Source organism: Mirounga leonina, unplaced genomic scaffold (genome assembly GCF_011800145.1).
Source record: "Mirounga leonina isolate KUSES-001 unplaced genomic scaffold, KU_Mleo_1.0 Mir_201, whole genome shotgun sequence".
Classification (NCBI taxonomy): Eukaryota; Metazoa; Chordata; class Mammalia; order Carnivora; family Phocidae; genus Mirounga; species Mirounga leonina.
This window is the reverse complement of record NW_023270504.1, coordinates 28,766,972-28,794,012: the sequence shown is the minus strand read 5'-3', so window position 1 is coordinate 28,794,012 and position 27,041 is coordinate 28,766,972. Positions and strand designations below refer to the sequence as shown.

Sequence of the window (27,041 nt, the reverse complement as noted above, 5' to 3'; positions counted from 1 at the left end):
GCAGAGCCAAATTTCCCAGCCATGTGAAAACTGAGAGGGAGAAGCTTCCAGCGCCCAAAGATCCTAACCCCCGCTGATGTCTGGAGCTCCTCCGGCCAGGCCTCCACGTCCCTTCCCCCATCAGCACCAGAGAGGATTTCCTCAGAGTGCAGGATGGTCCCCCAATGAGCGCCTCTCCCTTCCCCGGCAAGCTCCAGCAAGTTCTTGCTGTCTGGGGAGTGGACCTGATCGCAAACCAGACCTGAGGTGTCTGACAGATTGCTCACCGGGCCGGGGCCGGGGTGGGGAGGCGTCTGATGTCCTGCACTTTCAAGTGAGAAAGATAATAATAGAAATAGCTAATATTTGTAAAGAACTGACTAAGCCTCAGTCACTGACGTAAGCACTTTACATGCATTTTAATATTTGTATGATGTTCCTTTTGTCCCCATTTGACAAGTGAGGAAGCAAGCTGGTTTCTCCTTTATAAAAACCAAGCCCTTCCCAGGTAAACAGTGGAATGGACGTGGCCTTTCGAGCTCAGGGTGCCTTCTATTATTATTCGATACACGCTGATTAAAGACATTCCTTCTTGGAACGGATCTGCTATGGAATCAGGGCACTAAGGGCAGAAGAGATCAGCTTCCAGGAGCACCAAGGGCCCGATTCGGTTGGCGATGTTGCGGCATCTATGGTGCTCAGCTGTAGGCCAGCAGCTGAGCAGGATTCTGCTCGGCCCCTTCTCTCTTCCTTTTCTCCACAGGCCCGCCGGTGGTAGTGGTGGGGGTTCCGCCCTGTCCCCTCCTAGAGGCTTCCACCCTCTCCCCTTCCTGCCTGGCTGCATCTTGGAGAGTGCTGCGGCTGGGGCTGTCTCAGTCTCCAAGGGGATGGGTGATTTATGTCCTTTTATTCAGCAAGCAGCTTTGTACAGAACGGACGCGACATGCTGAATGTCACCAAGCGGGGGCAGGGAAGCTGTTCAGAATCCCAATGAAGCCTTTTCCGCCCGGGCAAAATGGCACCGGTGGCTTTGTTATTGTGTGTTTTCTCTGGTGGGCGTAAGGAAGAGGCAGCAGATGCTGAGAGGTTGCAGGATAGCTGGCTTGACTGGCAGGGAACCGCCCCCCCCGCCAGAACGCCAGCGTCCGGCTCCCCTGTGAGTGCCTGCCCCTTCCCGGCTCTCCATCTCCTGCTGGCAGCCCACGGGAGACAAGCCAGGCAGGAGGCCACGCGGACTTGGGTGAAGAGGGCTCCTTTCTGTGGAGGAGAAACAAGAGGAGCCCCTTCTGTTCCGTGCAGAGGCTGGGTGTGCTGGGGCCTCGGCGCCCAGGGCCTGCACGCCGCACAATAAACCACAAGGGGTCCAGGCGCCCATGGGGTAGATGGGGGCTCAGCTCTGCACTCCACTCTCCCGACACCCCAAGGCCTGAGGGAGGTTCCTTGGCCCCTTGTCTCGCTTTCCACACTCCTCCGCTCACCCAGGTCGGTAAATTCCCCTGAGGCCACGAGCCACGCCTCCTCCTCCCTGCTCCCATCCCGCATTGGCACCCATGCCCAGCGCAGCGCCGTTCCCAGCCCAGAGCAGGCACTCCATGTTTGTGGAAGGAATGGTGAGCTCACTGCTCTGGAGCGCGCGGGCTGCTCCAGGATGCCCCGGTGGCATGACAAAGCATGGCCTTGACGTTTAGGGCAAACTGCACCATCCCAGTGTGCTACAGAGACACCGAGGAATGGGTAAGATGATAGATTCACAGGAGTTGAAGGGACCCTGGAGATGGCACAGCCCTACCCTCTCGCTTTCCAAGTGAGGAAACTGAGGCCCGGAGGAGGCCTCCCAGCACCAGACGAGCAGAGCCAGGGTTCCGAGCGGGCCCTCTCAGGCACAGCTCTCTCTTGCCAGCACGCTGCCCCTCATCCCTAGCCTGCTCCCCGCCTCAGCTGCCAGCCCGGTCCCCAGCCGGCGCCCCTCCCTGTCTCAGCCCACACACTCAGTCTCCCCGGGGAGGACGGCAGTTAGTTTGCATCGTGCTGCTCGGCACTGGCACCACCGGGCTGGCAGCAAACCCTGTGTTCCCAGCGCGCCGGGTCCCTGCGGGCCTAGCGGGTCAGAAGTTCAGGGCCAGGCCACACGGGGACTGGGGAGGGCAGAAGAGACGATAGTCAGTCAGGGCCTGTGAGTGAAGCAGGCAGCCCCCAGAGCAGAGAGACAAAGCAGGGTCCCCCAGGGGCACAGGGAGCCAGGGAGCTGGGGAGAAGGAAGTGAGGAGGTGCAGCGCCCCCACTCACCCTCCTATGGAGACGGAGACGGAGGAGTAAAACGGGGACAAAAGCAAACGAAAAGGCCAGAGAGATGAGCCAGATGGAGGGAAGTCGGGGCGCAGAAGGAGACAGAGAAAGCTTGATCTTTCTCCTCTTTCTATCATTTCCTCAGGGCATCCTCTTAGGGCACCCTACCCGGCAGGGGTGGTGCTGAGGAGAAAGGGGAGCCCGAGGGAGAGGGAGAAGAAAGGAGGGGGAAGGAAGCACACTTATCAGTTCACTTTCCTCTGTGAGGCACTCAGAGCATCTTAAGCACTAGTTTGGGGAGGGGGGTCCTGATTGTCCAAAAGGGGGGAACTGGGTTCTGTCAACTAAGGGGCATTTCAAGGTCCCTCAGATGTGTCCAAGCCCCCCTGCTCTTCTGACTCAGTTAGACAACTGCTTGTGAATTTAGGAACGTGACAGGGATTCCAGAGGACCACTGGTCTACCCCTCATAATCCAGCCCCTGCAGTCCACAGGCGTGGAAGCGCAGGCCCCAAGGGCAGAGACTTGTCCAAAGACGCAGCACCAAGACTGCTGCGTAAACAGAAGCCAGGTCTCTGAGCACCCACTCCAGGCACGTGACAACCTTGCCAGTCAGGCTGCATGAGTCCCATGCTCCCAAACCCTTGGGCAGGAGCTCCCTGCCCCCCTACAGCAGGCCCTTGCTGCCCCAAGAGCAAGTACGAAAGGGAGAGGTTCTCTCAGAATGCCCAAGAAACACTTTTGCTGACCTCCCAAGAAGGAAGTGGAGAGAGGGGTGGCGCGGCCTTCAAGAAGGGGGTTTGGAGCGGACTTCATGGGGCCTCACCCTCTCTCTGCCAGGGGAGAGGTGGCCCCAAGGATGCCACCCTGTGCCCGGCGGCTCGAGGCTGGTGAGTGAAGAGGGGGTCACCTGGCCACGCCTCCACACGAGCAGAGCTGAGCGCTGGCGAAGGCAGGCCCCTCATCCTGCCCCCATCTGTTGATCTTGGTGGTAAACGTATCTTTAGGGAATCATAGTATTTTCTTGCTCTAAAAACCCTCAGTCTAACTCCTTTTTTCTGACTCATGTTTGCCTCCACCAATATGAAACTGAGCCCATGTGGAGCGCAAGCCAGCCTGTGGGGGCTCAGGGGCTGGGCAGATGGCAGCAACAGGGTGGGCTGAGGTCCTGTTCACCAGGCAGAGATGGCCCCAGTGCAGACATAGTCCTCTTCTTTTCCAGGCTCACTCTCTTGCCCCAGAGGGTAAGCAGGGAGGGAGGCCTTTTGTCTCCTTTGACCATTTCTATACCCCTGGTGCCTTCAATGGGACCCTGCCCAGAGTGCGCTCAGTAAATGTCTGCAGGACTTAGGAGGGGGAAACAGAGGCTGGTCAAGATACAGTGATGGGCCAAGACTTCAGGGGTCCTGCTCCCTTCCCTGTGTCCTATGGGACCCTGGGCCGTGGGTGGGGAGAGGGGCACTCACTCCAGCACGTCGCGGTTGAACTGCTTCTTGCTGTTGCCCAGGAACTCCCCGATCATCTGCCGGCTGAGACCCTTGCGCTGGAGCAGGAAGTGGGCCACTCCAATGGGGGTGTCAGGGATGAAGCCTCGAGAGATCAGGAACTGGATGCCTTTGTCTGGGTTTCTAGGGGTGGGAGCGGAGGTGGGAGGAGTAGAGAGTGAGCCACGGCTATCCATGACTTCTTTCTTCCCTTTCTTCCAGCCCATGGAACCCATAGAAGTGCCTGGAAGTTTCTGGGAAGAATGCCTCCGAAATGCCAGGATTCCTTCCACTGCAGATGGGCTCCCCATCCCAAGTGCTTCTCCCAGGAGCCTCATCTTCCTGAACAACCCCCACCCCAACACATACATAGGAGTGAAGATAGCATGCGGAAGGAAGGAGTTGGGGGAGGTCTGAATTCCAGAGCAGGTGGAGAGGTTCCTTTCTGTTTTCCCTGAGGGCCGTGAGGCCTGCCACGAAGGCCCTTCCTCCCTGTCTGTATTCTGTTGTCTATACACAGCACCCGCCCTGGAATTGGGAGGGAGGACCAGACTGGGAGCAGCGGTGAGCTCTCCTACCACATTGTCCATAGTGGACTCAAGATTCCTGTTCTCCACCATTTACTCTCTCACGCTTGCATCTCTACGTTTGGGTGTGGGTGTGGGTGCTGTACCTTTAGGCAAATGTGTTCACAGTATGGCCTGCAAATCCATGCTGTTCCCTGAACTGTATCTTACTGGTTCAGGAGAAGCTAAGTACTAAGCTATGAAATAGAGGGCAAACATTTAGAACTTTTTATAGCACTTTGACATTTTCAGGATAACCAAGCATGTGATTGTTTTTCTAGCAATTCATTTTTATTGCATTTCACAAAAGTATCAGCCCACAACCTATCGGGTAAAAACCCAAAGTGGTCCTTCACTACAGAGAGTTTGAGCACCACTGTCTTGAGGGATCCTACTATCTGCGTGAGTTTTGAGTTGCAGCTCGCCTTCCTTGTGTGAGCCTGCTTCTTTTCTGTAAAATGGCATAAGGCCATCTCTAGATATTGTTAGGAAGTTTGCAGATGTTTTATGTAAGGTGAGCCTAGAACAGTAGCTATCAGCCCCTGGAATATAAGCTTGAGATCAGGGCATGTGCCCTACTCATCTTTGTGGTCAACGCGCCTGGCATTTAATAAATAACAGTTGAGTGAATAAATGAACGGACACATGGGTGGGAGAGATGTTCAATTTTCTGGCTCAGGGCTCTGAAGGGAGGGGTGAATGGAGGGTGGAAATGAGATTTCTATGGGAGGGGCGTGCGTATCCTGCTGGCCCCCAGTTGTCTACACTCTAGTTGCAAGGACAGTTCTGGCTGGGGCTCTGGCTGGGGGACTCTGAACCCCAGCACTTGTTTGTTTTTCTGCTTTCATTCTCCTGTTCTCTTTCTGCGCCACCTAGGCTTCCTTGTCTCGCCCTTTTATCCCCATCCCTCTCCTGCCTTTTACCTGTATTCCTTATGCTCAGTCTCTTCTTTCTCCCCCACCCAGACCCTCCCTTGCCTTTCCTCATTTTCTCCTTGCTCTCTCTGCTTGACATCATCCCATAGAGATGATGCTGTTTCCCTAACTTCGTGTCCTCCCTGGATGATTTCTGCTCAGTCTGCATACGACCTGTACTGTCTTTTACTTAATACTGCATTTTCTTTTCGATTCTCTCGCTTTTCAAGCCCTAGCTTCGTCTTAAGCAGGAATAGCGGTGAAAGCATGGGCTTGATGTGTTGTGTTGTCCCTAATCCTGAACATAAATTTGTCACAATTAAAAATAAAATGTGCATCCCTACACCGCATCTGGAGGAGCAGGTGCGGCACCAATGTCACCCTGGAGGGCGCTGGGATGATGTGGGAAATTAGCCGGCCCCTGCTCCCCTGTAATCGCTGCGCCCCGCCCCCTTCCCACCGATCTTCCCAGGACTGCCCGGAGCTCCGCAGCCAGTGCTCACTCACATGTTGAACAGGTTGAGGCCGATGCGGTAGAGGCGTTTGCGCAGAGTGTCGGTGGACAGCGTGGGCGACTTGCAGCTGGCCGGGTTCTCGCAGTGGTAACGCGGCAGGCTCAGGATCATGGCCTGCAGGGCCTCCTTGGAGGCTGAGGCCGACACTTCCGAGCCCGACTTGGCCGACTTGGTGGACGTGCTGCTGCTGCTCAGCTGCTCCGAGTTGTCCCCGGCCTCGGCCTCGGTGCCTTGCCCCACCTCCCCGGTCTCCTCCGCCGCCGCGGCCCCCTCCGCCCCCTCCGCCACCGCCGCGGCGGCCCCAGGCGAGTGGGCGCTCCAGGCCCCGCTGGCTCCGGCCTCTGCGCCCGAGTTCTCGGCGGGCGCGTCCCCCTGAGCAGGGCTTGCGGCAGCCGAGGGCTCCTGCCCGGGGGCCTCGCCCTGCTCGGCTTTGCCCGCCGCGGGCTCGGCCGGGGCCTGGGCGGTCTGCGCGCCCAGACAGTTGGCCACCGACAGAGCCGCGGCGGAGGACACGGAGATGTTCTGGTTGGCGATCTGCACGGTGACGTCCCGGAAAGCCATCATGAGGGTGCTGCTGTGGCCCTGGGGCAGGCCGGCGGCCTCGGCGGCCGCTTCCCCAGGCGCGGGACGGGCACTATCGAGCTCCCGCATCTCGGCCTCCAGGCCCGGTGGTCCCGCGCCCGCGTGCAGGGCCTGGTGGAGCTGGTAAGTGCCGCTCTCCTGCAGGGAGCACATGGTCTTGAGGCTCCAGGTGCTGAGGGCGTCGTCGATGGACTTGGCCAGGGACTGCACCTGCTCGGTGAAGGAGTCCTCCAGCTCGGTGAGCGTGCCCGCGAAGGTGGGCGGCAGGGAGGGCGAGCGCACCAGCGGCAGCCCCATGAGGCCGTAGCCCTCCATGAGCGCCTTCTCGGCCGCCAGGCTCTCGGCCATGGGCGCCCGGACTTTGCGCAGGGAGATCCGCCGCGGCAGGCGGCTCTCCAAGAGCGAGTTGCGGATCTTCTCAAAGTTCTTGCTGAGCTGGTACTGGCGGAAGGCGGTTTGGATGGTGCAAGCTGCGCGCCGGGACACGAGGTGGCCCCCGTACTTGTGTTCTAGCATTTCAATCTGCGACAAGAACAGAGAGGAGGAAGAGCGCAGTGAGGCCTGGGGCGGGGGTCACCAGCTAAGCTTTGTCAGGGCCCAGGAATACACAGCTGGGGGGTACTGAAGGGCCAAAGTCTGAAACTCTAGCATGTCACGGCCTGAGATACCAGGTCCTTGTCAAGACTCTTAGAGGTGTAGGATGTAGGACTGGCTTCGGTGGGGAAGGGGTCAGGGTGGTGCATCTGGGGGTCAGATACTGCTGCTGCCGTGGTTATTTTAAAACGTTCATATCAGAGAGCTGTATGGAAGTACTTACGAGTGAAATACCCAGTATCTAGAATTTGTATTAAAATACTCCATCCAAAAAAAGTGGAACTGTAGATGAAATAATATTAACAAAAATTGTTGGAACTGGGTGGTGGTTATCTGGAAGTTTACTACACTCTTCTTTCTACTTGTGTGTACATTTAAAATAATAACAAATTAAAAATTAAACAGAAGTGCTACCAAAAAAATTACTGCTACTCCTGTTCACCTTTCTTCCTCATCACTGCATTGCAGAAATTCCTGACCCTGGGATCATCATAAGGGCTGGGATTGGGGTTTGATCAACAACGTGTTCCCGGTACCCAGCCCAAGGACTGGCTCGTAGTAGATGCTCAGTAAATGTGAATTTAGGGGCACCTGGGTGGCTCAGTCTTTAAGTGTCTGCCTTCGGCTCAGGTCATGATCCCAGGGTCCTGGGATCGAGCCCCACATTGGGCTCCCTGCTCCACGGGAAGCCTGCTTCTCCCTCTCCCACTCCCCCTGCTTGTGTTCCCTCTCTCGCTGTGTCTCTGTCAAATAAATAAATAAAATCTTAAAAAAAATAAATGTGAATTTAATAAAAAGATGGATGGAGGGCAGAAGAGTGGGTGGGCGGGTGTTTCAAGAGTGGGAATCCCTCCAGGCTACCACGCTCCATAATTTGGGCCACCTCTGTTCTCAACAATGGGAGCTGTACAATCAGGGCAGGGCTTGGTGGGGCTGGTGGGGGCGTGTTACCTCATGTGGGCAGTGTGAACCCAGGAAAACTTGTGAGAAGGGGCCGGTGTGTCTTCAAGGCCCTTAGTCACCTTCTCCCAGCTCTGTCCTCCTCCTATGGTCGTTTCTCCCCCTCACGTGGCGATGCTCTCACTCTTTCTCCCTTATCAAAACCTCATAGGAAAGGACCAGAGAGACTTTCCCCCTGAGATGGGAGTGACAAATAACGTTTACCCATGTTGGCTCACTGGCCATGGCAGCTGGAGTGACTGCCTCTCACAAGCTCAGCGATCCCCTTGGTTTCCTCCCTGTGGGTGCCCGCCACCCACGGACTAGCAGGGGCACCCTTCTAGCCCAGAAAACCTCACAGACACAACCCCAACACCCAGGGACGATCCCGGGTAAAACGGGATAACCTGAATCCTATCTTTAGCTCTTCTATCTCGCCATTCAGGGTCCTTCCCATCCCCAAACCTAGTGGCCTTATGCTGTCTGTCTTCCCCAGTCCGGCTGTCCTCTCTGAAGATAGCTGGAAAACTTAATCTTATTAAGGTTTGAGGGGCCAATAAGGTGTCCTGTACCATACCAAGTGTATCAGTTATCTACTGGTGCATAACAAATTACCACAAGCTTAGCCACTTAAAACAACACCCACTTATGTTCTCATAGCTCTGTAGGTCAGTCTGGGCACTGCTCCACTGGCTTCTCTCCTTGGGATCTCACCTGGAGGAAATCAAGGTGTCAGCTGACACCACAATCTCACACAAGGTTCAGCATCCTCCTTCAAGCTCATTGTTGTTGGAAGAGTTCAGTTTCTTGAGATTCTAAGGCTGAGGCCCTCAGTTACAACTGCCTGCCCTTCTCTGCCACATGGTAGCTTGGCCCTTTGAGGCCAACAGGACTCTGAGGCTTCACCTTCTTTTAAAGGGTTTACCTGATTAGGTCAAGCAACCCAAGGTGATTTTCCTTCGGATTCACTCAAGGTCAACTGAGTAGTAACCTAATCAGAGGAGTGATACCCTAGTATGCCCTCTAGTCCCATGGCACTTCCCACGGAAGGGGATTATACAGGATGTGCACACCAGGGGGCCGGAATCTGGGGCCATCAGAATTCTGCCTCCCATACCTATGGGGTTTTATCATGTACCCAGGATCTCCAGAGAAACACAGATATTTCTGATATCTCAGGCATTTTGTTGTTGCTTTCACAGAAATCAGGTCAGAGGGGAGAGACCACTGTAGCTCAGTGTCCCCACAGAACTCTGGCAGGCTCCCTGAGGTCTGGAATGGGGATTGGCCTTGACTAGGCAGGAGAGCCCTCCAAGAGGAAGTGTACGGAGTGAGGGGAGCTGACGACTTAACTGCCTCCTTCCGTCAATTTCTGTCTCCCTGTGACCCCTCCTTGAGTACCAGGAGAAATGGACACCAAGCAGGATTTCATATTTCTTTCTTACCTGGTGGGAAACCTTAGGCCCAAGAGCATTCTCTTCAGGTTATGAGATGCTATTGGCAACAGAGGGAAGATATGAAATCCTGTTGCCTGAAATGTTTCCAGAATGGGAAAGATGTCCACCCCCCTGGCACGGTATCACCCTACCTGGAGGCAGAAGGCCGGCTGAGCTAAGCCTAGGAGACTTCTACCATCAGTGTTCCAATATGACCCAAGCAGAGAAGAAAACTGTATTTTAAATATCTTGAATCTGTTCCATCAAATCCTCCACTAGATTGTAAGCCCCATGAAGGCAGGGACTTTGCCATGTTCACTTCTTTATCCCCAATGCTTAGAGAGTGCCCAGCATACAGTAGGCCTTCAATGAATATTTACTGAATACATTAAAGAATTAATTGCAAAGTTATCTTTGAGACTCTCAAAAACCTCCCTTACCTAACCCATAACATTCTTCTCCTGGAACTGATGCATTTCACTTGCATTTCCAAACTCTACTGTGTCACTGGCCCCTTTCCACCTGCCTACAGACCCTCAGAGATCTCCTCAGGCTAAAACATAACTCCTCTTGACTTCCCCACTCTGGAGCACTAACCCAATCTCTTTCTTTCTATTTTCCACCAAACCTCTTGGAAGACTAGTCTACACCCTCTGCCTCCTTCCATGAAAAAATGCCGAATTGCTGACCCAGCCCTGTATGCCCTGACTCCCCAGGCTCTGCCTCCTGCTCACACCAGTCTTCTAAAATGATTCTCAGGAAGGTCACCAGACCTTTAATCATGAAACCTGATGGTCCAGCCTCCACCATCCTTCTCCCTCTTTTCCACAGCTCTTGGTATTTTTATCATCTTGAAACTCTGTCCTCAGCTCTCATGACCCAGTCTACCTTGGTTTGCCTGCTTCCATACAGCTCTTTAATCCTATATTCTGACCACAAAACCCCTAAGCATGCCAGTTACAAGTCCCATGCAGACCATCTTCCACTCTGCAGACACATTTGAATTATTTTCCTATGCACTTCTGGGCATTCCGTTACTTCTATGTTGGACGTCATTTCAGTAGCCTCTGGTAACTGATAATTAACAGCTAATTAAGAGGGAAGCTACAGTTGTCCTGCAGGCTAGTGTTTTCTCGCCTCTTGAGTGAGAACCTTGTCCCTTATCATAACTTCACTCTACTTTAAGGGACTGATGAACAAGCCTTAGGGGAGATACTCAGGCCCAGATCTGCTTCTTCCCTGCTGGTTGACCTTGGGCAAGTTTCCTAATATCTCTGACTCTCGGCTTTCTTATCTGTTAAATGAAACTAATCCTGCTCACTCTGTAGCTTGTTATGAGAACTGAATGGTTTCATATGGCACTTGGCACATAACAGGTATACAGTAAGTGGTAGTTATTGGATGATAACAATGATGATTATGTGAATGACTCTCAAATTTCCATTCCTAGGCTTGATCCTAGACTTGCGTTTCCAACAGCCCATGGATCCCTCTGTTCACCTCTACAAAGCCGCTGTCTTTCCCCACCTCCCTAAACCAGCTCTCAATGACTTCTTTATTTGCCCACAGAGCCGTGGCTGCTATGCTCTCCAGGCTGGGAAACTTGCATTTGTCCGTGGGTTCTCCTACATCCCAGCCTCTGCATTTGTCGGCCTCAAAGCCTTTATTCCACGTACCTCCACCCCTATTACCTTTTACATCATGCTGACCAGACCGTTGCCGTGTGGGGCTGTCTTTGGCCCCCCACTTGGACCACTCTGGCAGCCTCCCCACTGCCTCCCTGCTTTCTCACACCTACCATCCACCCTACATTACCCCGATCAAGGCTCTTGAAGAGCAGATGTGAACACAGGCCTTCCGTTGCTTGAGAGCATCGCCCAAAATAAGTATAAATATTTCCTGCTGGCCTTCCGACCCTGAGCAATCTGGCCTCAGCCTCCCTCCCATCTTCTACTACACCAAGCCTGTGTATACACTGGCTCGACTCCTGCTCTTCCCCCAGCCCACCCTAGGCTTTCCTGCCCTGAGTATTTGCTCAGTCTTGTCCCTCAGCCTGCGATGTTCTCCTTTTTTCAAGACCTGCCTCAAATGTGCTTCCTCCGTGAAGTCTTCTTAGTCCCCCAACCAGACAGGGAGCTCCCGGTTTCAGGTGCCCATGGAGAATGTGGTTTCTTACTTCTCTTTGACACTCAATTCTCTCCGCTAATCTTTGTGATACTTATCTAACCTATCCTTCCTTCTCTCCACCCCACCAACCCCGACTCCAGCAGGGCATACGTTATTCGAGGCCTCTGATCCCTGCCCAGCACCTAGCACAGAGCCTGGCAAGGAACAACTGCTCACTCTGGTATTTGAATTCAGTTGTTGGATCTTCTGCATTTGTTCCAGTGCATTTAACACAACCGTCTCCCATCTATTCCAGCCTTGTGCCTACTGCAACCCCAGCCTGCACTGTCCCCCACTCTTTCTTTCCCATCCCTTGCAGCCCACCCTCAATGCTCTCTGTATTCCCACGGACTGTACCTTACAGGCAGGATGGTATTATGTCTCTACATTCCTGGTGCCCAGCGTCGAGCCAGAGCCATGGCTGGGGCTTAATCAGTGTTTGCGGACATGAACTAAACTGAACTCTGTCTTATGTCCCAGGGGAAATAAAGATCTAGGCTCTCTTCTGGAGCTGGGCTTGGAGTCAAATGCTGCATCCTCCCCTTGCCCCCCACTTCCCCTGCCCCCCAACCACGGCTCAGGAACTTGGCAGGGTCCCAGGTCAGCTCTGTCTACCCAGCCAGGCCTTCCCTACCACCCTAACCCTCTTCTTTTCTTAACCAGGGCCAGATCAGAGAGTTAAGAGAGATGGATATGAGGGTGGGGGTTGGCCCCAGAGAGGGAGGGGTCTCTGGGCCCACCGGCCTAAGAGCAGCTCAGCTCACTTCTCTCTAAACCCCATGAATCATGGGTAATTGTAGCCTTGCCTCCTCCCAAGAGAGCAATCTCTCAGCTTCTGCCAGAAGAAGCAGTGGAGGGGGGCTCAGGGGGCTCTGTGTGTCTAATGAGCCTCTCAGTGTTAATTAGAACATGCTCCCTCTTTTCAGGTTGTTGCAGCAGTTGCGCCTTAGGAGGGCTGAAGAGAGATGGCCGCTAAGTCGGTGGAGTGGAGAGGGAGAGCAACTAGCTGGGGGGCTGCAGTGCTGAGGAATGAGGCAGCCAGGCTGGGGTGGGGGGTGGCTTTCACGTGTGAGCAAGGATTTCCTCTGATCCAAGATTTCCCAGCTGAGAATGTTAAAGCATTACATGGAATGAGCCTGCAGAACTTGGCAAAGGAAGGCTTACGTGAGGCTTAGGAGCAGACAGTCTGGGGCTGGGGGCGGTGGAGGGGGCGTGGTGAGAGGAGCTCAGAGATGTTAAGGGCGGCCCCCGGGGGAAGCTGGCCTGCACCGGGCAGGCTGTGACTCCTGCGTCTTCCCTGTGTGCCCACCTCCCTGCCCACTGTCCAAACTACAGAAAGCACTCGACACAGCAGGGCACTGAGGCCTGCCTAGGAGCAGGGCTGCTCTTGGGAACCTCTCCTGACTCCAGCCAGCTAGGGGTGGGAGCTACTAATGACTCAGCTACTCCTAGCTCTCAGAGACTATCTCAGGTAGAGCTGCTGCTGTGGGGAGCCTGCTTTGAACCCCAGGTTGGGTTTCTTGCTGTCTCCAGTGCTCCCACAGAGCCCCGTGCACCACTTCCTTGGAACCTACCCCTTCACTGCAATGAAGAGACTGGAAGACTCTGGGTAAAATCAAGGACTGTGGAGTCCCGGTCTTGGCTGCACCAGGGATGCACACCTAGGGATGTGTCCTTGTGTCAGTTACTTGATATGCTTAGGCCTCAGTCCCCTCATTCCTAAAATGGGGATGGCAGTAGTCCCTAGCTCACCGGGATAGCATGCAGATCTGGGGAGATAGTGCATAGGAAACGCTTAGCACCTTGTCCGGCACAGAGTTAAGGCTGTTAGTGCTAGCTAGTACCAGTTACATGTCAGCACCCACAGCTGAGGCCTGGGACTGTATCTTTTGTAATGTGGTGGCCCAGGTCTTGCACATAGCAGCTGTGCAATATTGTTCCCTGAATTGGATGCAAGTGGACAGAAGGACTATCCCTGATGAGCGTTGCCTTCACCATCATCCTCTGTAGGCTGGCCCTCTGGTGCCGTCCAGTGCCGTGGTGGCACTCTCCCCTTCGGAGGAGGAAGGAGCCTTAGATACTCTGGTACAACCCCTCGTTTCACCAATGAGGAAACTGAGGCCAGAGGGTTGGAAACATAACCACCACTTTTCCCCTTGAGAGGTACCCCCGGGTGAGGCTAGACCCTGAGGCTTGGGTAGCGGAGATCGGTTGTAGAAGGGGCTGCTATCCAAAAAGAGAACATGACTTCCACCCAGAACCTGGTGTGGAGGGGGCAAGGCCTGGATGCTACTGACCACAGCTGTGTGGCCCCCTGGCTTGGACGGCACAGAGAGCCATGCCATTTGGACATCCCACATGAGCTCCAACGGGCTGCTCATCAGTGGTGGCACAGAACAGGATACAAACTCCCTCGAGAGCCTGGATGAATTTGGAAATCACTCGGGTGCCCTATGTATCCTCGCCACACCACTTTCCTAAAGCACCCCCCAAAGGGACCTGCATGCTCTTTGTCCCCCTAGGCTGTAGCCCCAAGGACCACTGTGAGGTGAAGTGACAGAGCTGAGGGCAGAGGAAATGGAGGACAGGAGAAGCTGGACCCGAGGACCTCCCCACTGTGTGAGTGTGGGGAGAGGCCGTGGGGGCTGCCCAGGGGCAGACTCATTCATTTATGTGTTCGTTCATTTGTTTGTTCTTTCACTCATGTGTTCCTCCAATATGGAGCATGTCCTAGGCTCCAGGGACTGTGCTGGGTGTGGGGAAGCAAAGGTGGGCAAGAACAGCATATCATCTAACACATAATAACAAGTGCTCACTCCTCACACAGACTATGAAGGTGTTCTGTGCACAATCTGCACAACTCCGTGACAGCCCTGAGAAGGACATAGTCCTTGCCCTTATGAGTGGGACAGCTCTCAGGTGCCATAGAGTCAGTGGTGGGGCACTCCGTGAAAGCACACACCCAGGCTCGGGGATACTGAGCTGAGATGTGGAGCATGCACAGAGATCTCCCAGGTGAAGTGTGATGGAGGGACAGGTGGGGAGTATTCCCAGCAGAGGAAATAAAATCTGTCAAGGCCCAGAGGCAAACGATAGCACAGAGATCTGGAGCAAGGCAAATGGGAATGGCTGGAAGCCGACATGGGAGCGGGGCAGGAGATGGGGTTATGTCTGGTGGTAGAAGAACCTGGAGAAGTCTTTGTCTTACACGTGGTGAGGAGCCATGCAAGGCTTTCAGACGGCAAAATACCATGATCAGATGTGCTCTCTTTCAAGAGGACTCAGTGGCAAGGTGGAGATCAGGTTGGAAGAAGCACAACTCCAAGTAGGGGAATTTTGGGGGATTCCCTAGGGGCTTAGGCAAGAGATGATGGTCCTATCCTGGGGTGGGGGGAGTGGGGTTGGCAGGAGAAGGTGGGGATTTGGGAAATAGTTAAGAGTTAGCATCAGTGGGGTTTGGGGATGGAGCAGATGTGGAGGAGAGGGAGAGAAGCCATGCCATAGAAATTGCCTGGGATTCTGAACTGGCTGATGGAGCAGAAGGTCTGGCAGGTTGGTGGACTAGCGAGATAATGATCATCCAAGATCCTTCCAGTCCAAGTGCTACAGGATTTGTGCAACTGGTGGGACTAACAGAATCAGAATACTAAATCCTAGATCTCAAAGAAACCTAAAGCCGAGTCAGGTCCTTGCCCCAGGCTTCATGTACTTTTCCCTCTTCAGCTCACTTACTATTTTCCCCTTTTCATCCTCGAGCATCTTCTTCATGCCAGGCACTGTGTCAGGCACTGGGGATATAATGATGAATAATAAGTCATGTGTCCTGACTTCAAGGAGGAATCCAGTCAACAGGGGATAAGGATATAGGGCTGAAGGGCTATGACTGGGAAAGGCTGGGTGCTAGGTGATCATGGAGAAGGGGCATCCAACACAACCTTGGAAGAGCAGGGAAAGCTGCCAAGAGGAGGAAGGAGAACCACAATTCTGTCCCAAAGTAAGAGAAGGAGTAATTGAGGTCAAGTGCCAAGTGAGGAAGGGAGCAGGAACGTTAGCGGTAGGGCAGGGGGAAGAGCCCTAAAGAGGTAGGAGGCAAAGGAGGCCCAGAGAAGTTAAGCAGCTTGCCCGAGCTCACACAGTTCATTTGCAGAAGAGACAGGAATTGAGCTCAGTCTCTTATAAATGTGTGCCATATTTTTAATCATTTTTCTCTAACCCCTCACTTTTTACCCTCTTCCTCCCGCCCCCAGCCTATGCTTGGCCCAGAGAGATACTGGAGCCAGGGGAGGTGGGCTGTTCCCTGGGGCTGAGTTCACTCAGCAAGAAGACCCCTGTCACACCCTCTACCAACCCTCACCTTTCCCACCCCACTCCTGCTGGCCCAACCTGTAGACCCATCTATCAGAATGATGTCCACTATAAAAAGGTTCATGACACCCATCAGAACCCTGTACAACTCTCCATATGCCACCATCACTCAGAATTAAACTAATTCTCCTGCCCGAGCTGAAGCACGGGTTTCCCTCCCTCCTTAAATTGAACTGCACTCTCTTTGGGGGGCAAGTAGGGACCATTTTTCTCTTCTTATTACCTCAGTCTCTTGTTGCTTTGCATATCATAGTTATTCAAAAATTATTCATTCAGTGAGCTCTTACTATGTCCAAGACACTCTGCTAGATGCTGGGGGACTGGTACAAAGATGGATAAGAGATGGTCTCTGTCCTCAAGGAGCATAGTCATGTGGAATTGAGAAGACTTCTTCTCTGGGCCAACTGACCACCCACATCACACTGTAGTGTTCCAGATGGACTCTCTGCCAGTCCCTGCCTGGGCATTCCCGGTAACACAAACTCACTACCTCACAAGCAGGGCATTCTATATTTTTAACAGCTCTAATTGTTAATTGCGCTAAAAGCTTCCTTTCCTGTAGCTTTCATACGTTAGTACCACTATTTTTGCCTGGAATGATAGAAAATATATCTAATTCCTTTTTCACATGTCAGCTCTTCCATATTTAAAACTTGTTTTCATGTCTACAGTTTCTCCACATGACTCCAGCCAATCCTTTTTTCCTTCTTAGGAGAACCTTGGAATCCTCGGCATTCTTACTTGCTTCTTAAATGAAGCCCCAAGAATCAAGGACAGGCTCCAGCGGGCCCTGACCAGGAACCAGTGTGGGGCTCTAGCCGGCTGCTCCCTTATCCGGGGGGTTTTATCTACCCTTCTGTGAAGGCTGCTGGACTCACTTTGGCAGCTGCTTTACTGGTTATTGACTCCTCTTGAGCTTACAATCGACTGAAGCCCTAAGGTCTTTCTCCCAAGGCCAAGCCTGCCCATCTTATACTAATGCTGTGGGCTTTTCAAAGCTAAGAGAACTTTAGATGTTTTTCCCTATTTCATTTAGACTTTTTCATTTAAATCTTTATGTCCGGATAAGATTTTTACAAAGTCTTGGATTCTATCACCAAGGTATTGGCTGTCCCCTTTCAGCTTTGTGTCGTCAGAAATTAGTGCCTTGTCAGAAATGGTTGAACAGAACAGGACCAAGGACAGCGTACCACTCAACTCCCCAGGAATTGGCATTGATGGAAAAAAATCAATGTTTTTTTGAGAATTCTGTTTGAAAGCAACCCACTTGACTGGACTGTCATCTAATCTACTTCCTATCTTGTCCACATATAGATCATGGGAGATTTTGTTAAATACTTTACAGAGAGCTAGATGTTCCACCTACAGCTGGCCTTGATGCTGAAGGAAAGAAATGAGTTTGGCCTGACTCATTCTTAGTGATCTTTCTACTAGCTTTCCTTCCCAAGACTCACTTTGTCCATTGAGTTAAAGAATGGTTCTTTAGAACCTACACACTGTAAAGCTAGAAGAGACCTTGGAGATGATTCAAGGTCTAATTCCCAATTTTGCTGATGAAGAAACCAGTGCCCAGAGTGCTTAACTGGCATTCCCAAAGTCACAGAGTTAACTAAAAGCAAGACCAAGGATTGGATCCTATGTCTATGGCTCCAAGTTCAATGCTCTTTCTTAGCAATATCTAGTCATGATGTCTTTCTCTAAGCATATGCACATGAGTACACACACACACACACACACAGGATTTGTTCTCCAATAGGGAGCTTTGGTTAACCTTCGGAATCCTCAAACTCCTTGGAGGAGACCACTGTCTCTGCACCTCATTTGAACCTGTGTGTGCCTACACATGGGGCTTGCCCCTTGTGTGGGCACGTAAGTGAGGCCATCTCTTCTGAGCAGCAGGTGGAGGTAGGGGCTTCCCTAGAGAACAGTGGGCCACCTGCCTCAAGGTCTGGGGGGGGGGCAATTTAGGCTTCCTGCACATGGCAAGAGGAACAGAGCCCTAAACACACTGCCTCGGGGACTGGCATTGCAAAGGTGTGACCCCTGCCATGAAGAGGCTGGTTCCTGACAAACTGGGCGACAGGGAAGGGCAGAAGACAGCTCCATTTGGGAGAACTAGTGGCAAAAGAAATGTGCCTGCAGCAGAGGTGGGCCCAAGTGGGGAGATCCCTGGATAGCCCCCGAAGGCAAGGCCCCTTCTCCACCCTCCCCACCCCCCTTGGAGGCCCTGGGTACCTGTTTATTCTTTAGGTCAAGGGAGAGTTCGTAATCGGAGGCGTTAGGGGCGTGGGAGCAGAGCGCCGTCGCCAGGGCAGGCTGCTGCCGGCCGGGGGAGGCCACGCGGTGGGAGCCAGCCCTCGGGGAGGCACCCCCCGCCCCCGGCCGCTCCTCCTCCTCCTGCAGCTCCTGGGCTTGAGCCTTCAGGGCATGGGCACTGGGTCTGCCGGCTGCCACCGCCGCCGCTGCCACCACGGAGTCCTCCATGCCCCCACCGGCCTGGGCGCAGGAGCCATCGCTGTGAACAAAAGGCAACGGTGCTCGGTTGGGGGAGAGCGGGACAGGGTGCATGTGGGTGCGGGGGTGAGGAGAGAGACCGGGCACTCTGGCCTGGCCTTTGGGGCAATGATGGGCCTTTCTAGCAGTGGGGGCTTGTGGGGGTGCCTCCTGCCGTTGCCTCTAGGGGAGAGCTTCAGGCAAGAAGGAGAGCCTGCATTTGAGGAGGGTATCCCAGGCAGAGGGAAGAAGCAGTATGGCCGAGTGGGGAAGAGTAGAACGCCTGGGTTGGAATCTGGTCTCTGACTTATTAGCTGTGCGAACCTGAACAGGCTACTTCATTGTACCTCTGTTTCCCCATCTATAAAATGGGCACAATAATAGTACCTACCTCATAGGAACGTTGGAAGGCTTGGGTTAGTTAAAGTTCTTAAAACAGTGCCTGGCTCACGGTCCCTGCTATATACAAGTGTTAACGATCATCGTTATCAGTCATCAAGCTCCCTGACCAGTGGCTTAGGCAGCTGGAAAGAAGCTGATTTACACTGAACCAGCTCCACTTTTACACTGCCCCAGAGACTGTGGGGGAAGGAGTGATCCTTGCAGGCTTGGCTTGGGCATAAAGCCCCTCCAGGCTGGGTGGACGCCAGCTCTTTGGGGCTGGGGCTAGAGCTGTGAAGAGGAGGGTGCTTGCCCTGCAGGGTCTAGGGAAGCATCTGTTTTTGGCTCCTGGCCTCTCCTGGCCCCTCCTGCCCTCCCATGAAGCCACCAGCAGGCTGAGTCATTGCTGCTACCCACCTCCCTACTCTAGGAAAATACCTGCTGGCTGGAGCCCCCACACCCAGCCTGTCCTGGAGAATTAGTACACTCAGGTTTCTCCCCTCCCTGGCCAGTCTCCAAGTTCTGCCACTCCCTCAAGGCCAAGTGCGAAGCCACCTGTCCATGAAGCCTTTCCAAGTGACTCCAGCTGTAACTGCTTCATCTGCAAGCACACTAGGAACTGTGCTTAGAGAGTCCCTTCCTATCTCACAGGAGGAGAAGCATTGTGGCTACACCATGGGCTCATATCCAAGCTCTACCATGATGTGGCTTAGTTTAGTTGTTTTTTCTCTGAGCCCCTCTCTGGTTTTCTCATCTGATAGCGGAGGTACAAGTACCTATTTTATGAGGTTATGGTGAGGAGGAAAGGAGTCAGTATGTGTAAGCTGTTTAGCACACTGCCTAGCACAGAGTAGGTGCTCAGTAAGTGTTAATTCTTATTTTCCTCATCTATCCCACCCTGGAGGCCAGGGCCTATATTCTGTTTTATCCCTGCTCCCCACTTAATGCTGGGCAAATGGTGAGTGCTCAGTTAATACTTGATGATGGATGAATTGCAGGGAGTGCAAGGGCCATAGCGACGGCCCCTCCAGCAGACAGAGATAGAAGATCAGGACTGGAAGGGACCCTGAGGTCATCTACTCCAGCCCTCCAATCTCCCTTTTTTACAGATAAGGAGCAGGGGCTCAGGAGGTGGGGTGGCCCTGGTCAGAGAGCCAGACAACCTTAGGGCTTTCTTCTTCTAAGGCTTTGCCTCCATGTAAGGTGCCCCAAATCATGCCAGAGAAGAGATCTCTTCCTGTTGCTTCCACCCAACTTTGGAGCCCCTGGTACTAGAATAACCACGGATGGGTGAAGAATCCTTTCACTCCATCTCCATCTCTCCTCCCAGTACTCCTCAGCCTCATCGACTCCGTAAAGGAGAGCTCTTTGGCTGACCCTAGCAACAAGGAGCCTCAAATTCCCCCAAGGAAACCCTCTTTATGCATATTTCTTTGCTCCATCATTTCTTGTACGGCCATTAATCAAGTCGTATAGTTGAATGAGCTCTAGACATCTGATATGTCTTTTTCACCGATATCACCAAGAGGTTCTTTTTAAGACCTGACTTCAACTCTTGTCATAGGACTTACCTATTTTTTCCACAGGGCCACAGAAATAGCCCTTCCCTTTCCTATCACAACCTGCCTCCAGGGGGCACCATTCAGTCTCATTCATCTCTTATACAGACTGTCCTTGGTACTAATGCCCAAGCTTCTTCACCCCAAAAGGTTTTCCAGACTCTTTAGAGAACTGGTGGCTACTTGGGGCTACAAACACCTTTAAAAATAGCACTTTGCGGGCGCCTGGGTGGCTCAGTTGGTTAAGCGACTGCCTTCGGCTCAGGTCATGATCCTGGAGTCCCGGGATCGAGTCCCGCATCGGGCTCCCTGCTCGGCAGGGAGTCTGCTTCTCCCTCTGACCCTCCCCCCTCTCATGTGCTCTCTCTCATTCTCTCTCTTTCAAATAAATAAATAAAATCTTTTTTAAAAATGTTTAAAAAAAATAGCACTTTGCTTTCTTTTATTGCTGTAGTGTGCCTGAGAAGAGGTTTTGGGAGTTAATGCACCAGAATAGCAGTACTCAACTGATGATAATGGATGCAGGTAGATAAATACCCCGGCTTCCTCGTCCCTTGAGGAATAATCCAAGGCACATTCCACACCATCTCCCAAAGATGCCCAGCAGTCAAAGCAGTGACCTGATAATTAATGAACATGTATTGGCTTCCTTCTCTTCATCACCCACTCCTACATTGGCACTTCTTGGAGTCCCCTTGTCCCAAATAAACTACTTGTGTTAAACCAAAACAAATTTTAAAAATAGCCTTCTTTGTGGTCCACCCCTCTGGATATAGACAGACTCCAAGGCCTTCTCCTGAACTCATTCATAGGACCTAGGAATTAGAAAACCCCTTACTGTCATCTCCAGCACATACATACACATGCATGCATGAGTATACACACACACACACACACACACTGTCATACAATGCTTCTAACTAGCTCTGTGGCCTTGGGTAATTTGTTCTTCCTTCTGAGTCAATTTCCTTACTTGCCATATGATGGGAGCTTACTTATCCCTAAGCTTAGAATTCTGGGAGCTTGGATTCCAGTGCCAAGGCCAGTCCACCAAAGCCCACCAGCCCCAAGGCTCCAGACTCTCTGGCTGATAGAACCAACTCTGGTTTTGCCCACCTCTATACAAAGGGACTGAGAGACTGTGGCCCTCCCGAGTATATGATGAAAAGTATTAGAAAGGAGACCTTGTCCTTGCCTTCCCCCCTTAGACTTCTTCACAGACTTGTGTGGTACAAGGTGGCTATTGGAGACCCAGAGCTGCTGTCATCAATATGGCAAAGTTTAAAGTTATATAGTAGAGGGTAAAGAACATGGGCTTTGGTGTCAGGAAGTCCTGGGTTAGAATCCTGGTTCTGTTACTTACTATGTGACTTTGGACAAGTTACCTAACCTCTTTGTGGTTCTATTTCCACAAAATGGGCATCTTAATAACTCCTTTGCAAGGTTGCTGTGAGGACTAAATATAGCTTGCAAAGAATTTAGTACTCTGCCTGGCACAGAGTAGTCCTTGATAAGTGGTTTCCAGCAGAATACAGTGGCTGTATTCTGAGCTGGAAACCTACAGCATGGAGTCCCAAAGGAATCCCCAGAAAAATGGCATGGAGAATTCCTATGTGGCAGGGGTTCTCAACATTTAGCCTACCTCAACCTTCACAAAACCAAAACAGTAGGGTTTTTCCATCATATCTCATGGTCTTTCCCAGACCTCCAGACTAACTCTTAGGATCTTTAGGGAGAGAAGTGAAGGTGAATTGGCTCCCTGAGGCTTCCTCCCACCCTTGTTCTCCAGTCACTGGAGGAACAGCACAGTGAAGGGCTTTGGTCTTGGGGGTCAGCACATCATGGGATCCGTGACCTCTGAGGAATCCATACATATTTACCACCTACAGGCAGGCCCTTTGGCTGTACCAGCCACAATATGGGGCATGCACTAGGCCGACATTAGTCCAGTGTTCCTTTTGTGGATTTGTCTTTTAGTCACTTAGGGAGCAATGGAGGCCCGAGTACTTAAAACCTCTATGTGATGGCTGAGCATCAAAAGACTGTTCCCAGCCTCTGTTTCCCTCTTTGTACCCCATCTATAAATAATGGTCCAAGGAAAGAGTTTAGAATATTCATCCTAGCTGTCATAGCTTGGAAGGACCATCTACTTCAACTTAGAGACCATCTACTTCAATCCTAGTCTCATATGGAACTGGAAGCCCCTTGTTCCAGTGCCCAGAACATCACTCTTCTCAAGACACAGGCTGTGACCCTTAAGTGTCCAGAGTTGGCTGGGCTGACCTTACATCATGAAGCTGCTGTCCCTGGTGGGTCAGATTTCAGGCAGCCTGGTACTTGGACAGGAATCACGTGAATGGGATTCACTCTGGGACCTGCATAGCTTCTTGTAAGGAGAAGGGAAGGAGAGAAGGAAGAGGGATCCCGGTGATCTTAGCTATCTTGGGTTCATTATTCAGCTGTGGGAGCAGATTCCTTGAATGACAGCCCACTAGCCTGGAGAAACTTAGGGTCACTGATGACATGAAGGAGATGCTAGTCACAAAAACCTTTCCTGGGTTGGGATGCCCATTCAAGAAGAAAAAGAATGTGGGTGATATCAAAACAAGAAGGTTCTGAGAAGGCTTTTGTTGTGCCCACATGACATTAGGCCAATACACACACAGAGACCCAGGCCAGCCACAGGGGTTATTCCACCCATGAGAACACAGGATATGAGCATGGCAAATGAAAGTCTTTGGAAAATAGGGGTATAAGTAGTGGTTCAGAGGAATACTACATGTGCCCAGACCAGAATGACCTGTGTGTTGGAACTGAACATCAAGTCAGAAGCTGACTTGTGCTCAGAGGGACGATAGGGGCCTGTGGAGCATGGCGTATATATGACTCCCTTGGTGTTCCAGTAACCACTCCCTCCTGTCTATCATCCCTGCTATCAGAATTGACTTCCTAAAATGTAGATACTTTAATATCAATCCTTTGCCCAAAACGCATCGGTGACTTCCCAATACTCTTGAGATAAAGTCCACCGGTGTGGACTCAGGAGCACTGGTGATCTCACCCCAACATTCCCTTCCAGCCACATTTCCACCAAGTGACCCACCCACTGCGGGCACACTGGAACTCTCCCCAAATCTACCTTGCGCTCTCAGACAACCATGCCTCTCACGTGACCTCCTTCTGCTTTGCAATGCCTTCTCCTCTTCATGCTCCTACTCTCCCACCCCTCCTTTCTCTGCCTTGTCAGCTCTTTCAGGGCTCACTCATTGCCCCTGGGAAAAGTCAGTCCCACCCTCCAATGGCACTTGCCTCTATTTCAGCAATGACCACTTTGTGTTCCAATTATTCATTGATGTGTCTCTCTCCACTAGACTATGCCACGTACACCTTTTATCACCAGTGCTTATCACAGTGGGCTGGCTTATAAGACGTGTTTAATAAATGTTAAATGAAAAGATAGATGGCTAGATGAGTGGATGGATGGGCATCATTTAATCTCTCCTACTTTCCCAAGGGCAGAGGTACTGAGGGGGGCTCAGTGATGCACTGCCCAGACCCTCCTTCAAGAAATGACTTGTTGCCCTGCTCTGGCAGTGCTGTTGAAGACTGTCCTCTGCCGTTAGCCCCATCAGTCCCATCAGGGATGGTTTCAGCTGCGGAGAGCTCCTTGGCCCAAAGTCACGTCATTCCCGGGGCTATCCAAATCCAGTCACTAATTGAGGTGGGGATATAAAGGTTCATCCATTTTTACCCAACGTGGGGCAAGTTTGATAGGTCATTCTCACAAGAGCCCACCTAGGATTGGCTGAGGCTTCTGTTGGACCTCCATCACTTGGACTTCTCCCTTTGCCCCATGCTGTGTTCCTGCCTTCCCTCCCATGAGTGATGATCCCAAGCACATCCTCTAGTAAACACTTAGCACCCTCAACTCAGACTCTGCTTCCCAGAGAACCCAATCAGTGACAGGTAACCAGCTTTCCTTGTTTCTTCCTTTTTCTCTCAACAGCCGAATAACCAGGGTCTGCCTGCCCGCCGTCCTGTAGAACCTTTCCTGGTTCCCAACGCCTTTGAAAAAACTCTCTTCCCAGGGAGTGCATGCATGCCAAATTTTACCTCCACATCCAGAGGCTTTATAGACCCCATAGACCCAGGCTCAAAACGCTCTTCTGGAGGGAAGATCATGGCTCATCTTCCATATGCTGAGGACTGTGCCAAGGGCTATAGGCAGCTCTGGTCACACAGAGAGAGTGTTTGGGTACCACCCACCACAGAGCTTTCAGACACTGCTTATTGTTATCCTAACGTGGATGACATCCTCCTTCACAGGTAAGACAGCTGGAGTGGAGTGAAGCCCCTGGTTCTGCAATGTACTAGTTGGCTGACTTGGGCAAGATGCCTAACTTTGCTGCACCTCAGTTCACTTAAGAGAGTGAGAAAGAGAAAATGAGCTCATAGATGGGTATGCTGACCACAACGGGAAATACAGCCTTTCTATGAGGACAGAGCACGAAGAAGGGCAAGGGACCCCGGTGTTTGTGCTCACATAGCCCCTGCCAGGGAGCTGACTTGGGTCAGCGAGTGTCCTCCCTGGTGCCCAGGTGAGGCCATGTTGTCCACTGCCAGGGGTTGGAGGGACAGGATTGCCGGGAGAGGGCACCTTGGCCCACGCTGCCCTACCAGCGGCTGGCTTGGGTGGTGGCCCTTGGCAAGAAGGTGGAGAAAGGAATGAGGAGGCCCCCGCAGGCCCAGCCCATGAGGGGCTTGCTGGTGTTGAGGGTGGGGGCCGCTGGGGGAGGCTGTTTCCCCTTCTGTGCAACAGCTAGAGCAGTTAGACAGCTTGCTAGGAGGGTTTGGAAGGCTGAAGAACTCCTCGGTCGAGAAGAAACCCCAGAAGGCCTGACCTATTGCACTACATCAGCCCAAACTCTGCCTGCCTTTCTTAAAGTGCTTCTGGGACAGAGAAACTAGCATTTTGCAGACAAAAGCTAACAACACGTCTCGCATCTGAAGATTTTTCAGCCGTTACTAAAACACTTCTTTTTCTGCCATGTTTGAATCAATAAGGTGGTGGTAAGATGGTCAGAAGAAAGGCACTGAGCAAGGGAAGCCGAGTGCCGTCCGGGTCCCGTGTCACTGGGGAAAGCTTGATTCTAAGGGCAAGCTAGAAAACGTTACTCAAGGTGGTGGCAAGGGCACTAGGCTGGGAGTCAGGGTCCAATCTCGCCTCTGCCCGCAGCACTTGGTATAACCATAGGCCCACCACCTCTCTCTGGACCTCTGTATCCTCTCAGGAAATGGACAATTTGAGCAAGCTGCTTTGACATCTGGAAGGAAGGAGAGGCTCAGCTTTCTCCACATCCCCTTCCCTCTCCGTGGGCCCCAGGCCCACAATGCAGCATCCCTGCTCAGTGGCAGGGCTCTGGTTCCCCTGCCCTCAACACCCAAGGACACAGCAGAAGCCTCCCCTTGCTTCCCTAACATCATCGATTCCATGGCAGCAGCTGTCCCAGCCCATGGGTCCTTGACCTCCATTATCCAAGCTGGAAGCCAGGTCTCAGAATAGAGAGCCCTGGAGCAGGGCAGCTGTGGCTTTCTGGGCTCCTTCCCTTGCAGAAGCTGCCCTGACTTCATTGGCTGTGGCAGATGCTTCTCCATCCCCTCTCCCAAGGGCCCTGAGAGAGTAAGTGATTCTCTCTCTTGTTGGCTCCTCGAAGACGCCAAGCTTTGGTCTCACAGCTGTTCCCAAAAGGTGTTGGCTGGTTTGGTTTGCCCGTAGGGGTTTCCTGTCAAAGGAACCGCAGTCCTTCCCTGGACTCGCACCTGCCCCATATCCAGGCCCACAATAGCATGGCGCTCACGCAAGGTTGGTCACAGGAGCAGCTCTGCAGACTAGCCCCAGACGTCCACTGTGGAAACCTCCCCTGCTCAGCCCGCTCCACGGCGGCACGTCAGAGCCCACAGTCCTCCAGGGAAGCCTCACCTAGAAGTTTCCTCAGGGCACCTCCCTCACAGGCTCCCAAGCTGGCCACACTGACTAATGCCATCTTAGTGCCACTGGAATCCTAATAGTCTTGAGCATTTTATTTTCTCACAAATAGACGTGGATGTGGTAGCAACATCAAGCTCTAAGGACATCCTCCCCGCTCCCTGTCCCTTCCCCAAGACACAGCACACAATTCCACAAATGCATGTTTCTCGTAGCCGAAGCACAGAGAACACGTGGGGCACCTAAATGCACTTGGGATTTCCTCACCTTTTATGTGTGCTTGCATTATTACCCCTAAGAGGAGACTTTTCCCACGAGGCCTGACGTCCTCATGGTGCCCAGCCCTGCACTGAAGCTCCCACTGCCTTTAAAACCGTCTCTGAACACACGCCTAAAGTCATCGCAAAGCTGGTGCAGACGACGCTTGATATTTACAGCCTCATAAAACTCTGGGTTTTATTTAATTTGTTCTTTTATTGTGAGCCATTTTATATATGCAAATGTGAGGAACATATATGTAAGGTATACAGAAAAATATTCACTTGTGCCCAGCTTGAGAAATGGCACATAAGAAGCCTTCGTCCCCCACGTATTCCTCCTGCTCTCCTCAAAGGAATCTTTGTCCTGAATTTGTGTTTGTCATTCCTTAGGTTTTCCTTAGGGGCAAATTTCTTCCTTGTCTTTACATAAGCAGCGGTGGCTGCTTGGCAGGAGCACCGGGTCTGCAGAGTGTGCTCATGGGGAAGGCTCAGGAACATTCAAGATCTTGTGGACTCCAAGCAGGTCAGGAAGCCCCT

At 52.3% G+C, this 27,041-nt stretch overlaps 1 protein-coding gene across 2 annotated transcripts in view; it reads right to left on the bottom strand.

Annotated features, from left to right (window-relative positions):
* IQSEC3 (IQ motif and Sec7 domain ArfGEF 3) overlaps positions 1-27,041 on the bottom strand; it is a 102,540-nt gene that overhangs the window by 31,241 nt on the left and 44,258 nt on the right. The window contains exons 3-5 of one of the 2 annotated variants that reach the window (XM_035027901.1): positions 18,061-18,340; positions 5,736-6,847; positions 3,731-3,892 (exon numbers count right to left, since the gene is read on the bottom strand). In XM_035027901.1, coding sequence (XP_034883792.1) covers positions 3,731-3,892; positions 5,736-6,847; positions 18,061-18,340 — 1,554 coding nt within the window. Of the gene's footprint in view, positions 1-3,730; positions 3,893-5,735; positions 6,848-18,060; positions 18,341-27,041 lie in introns of those variants that run through there. The other variant, XM_035027902.1, reaches the window with a different exon arrangement.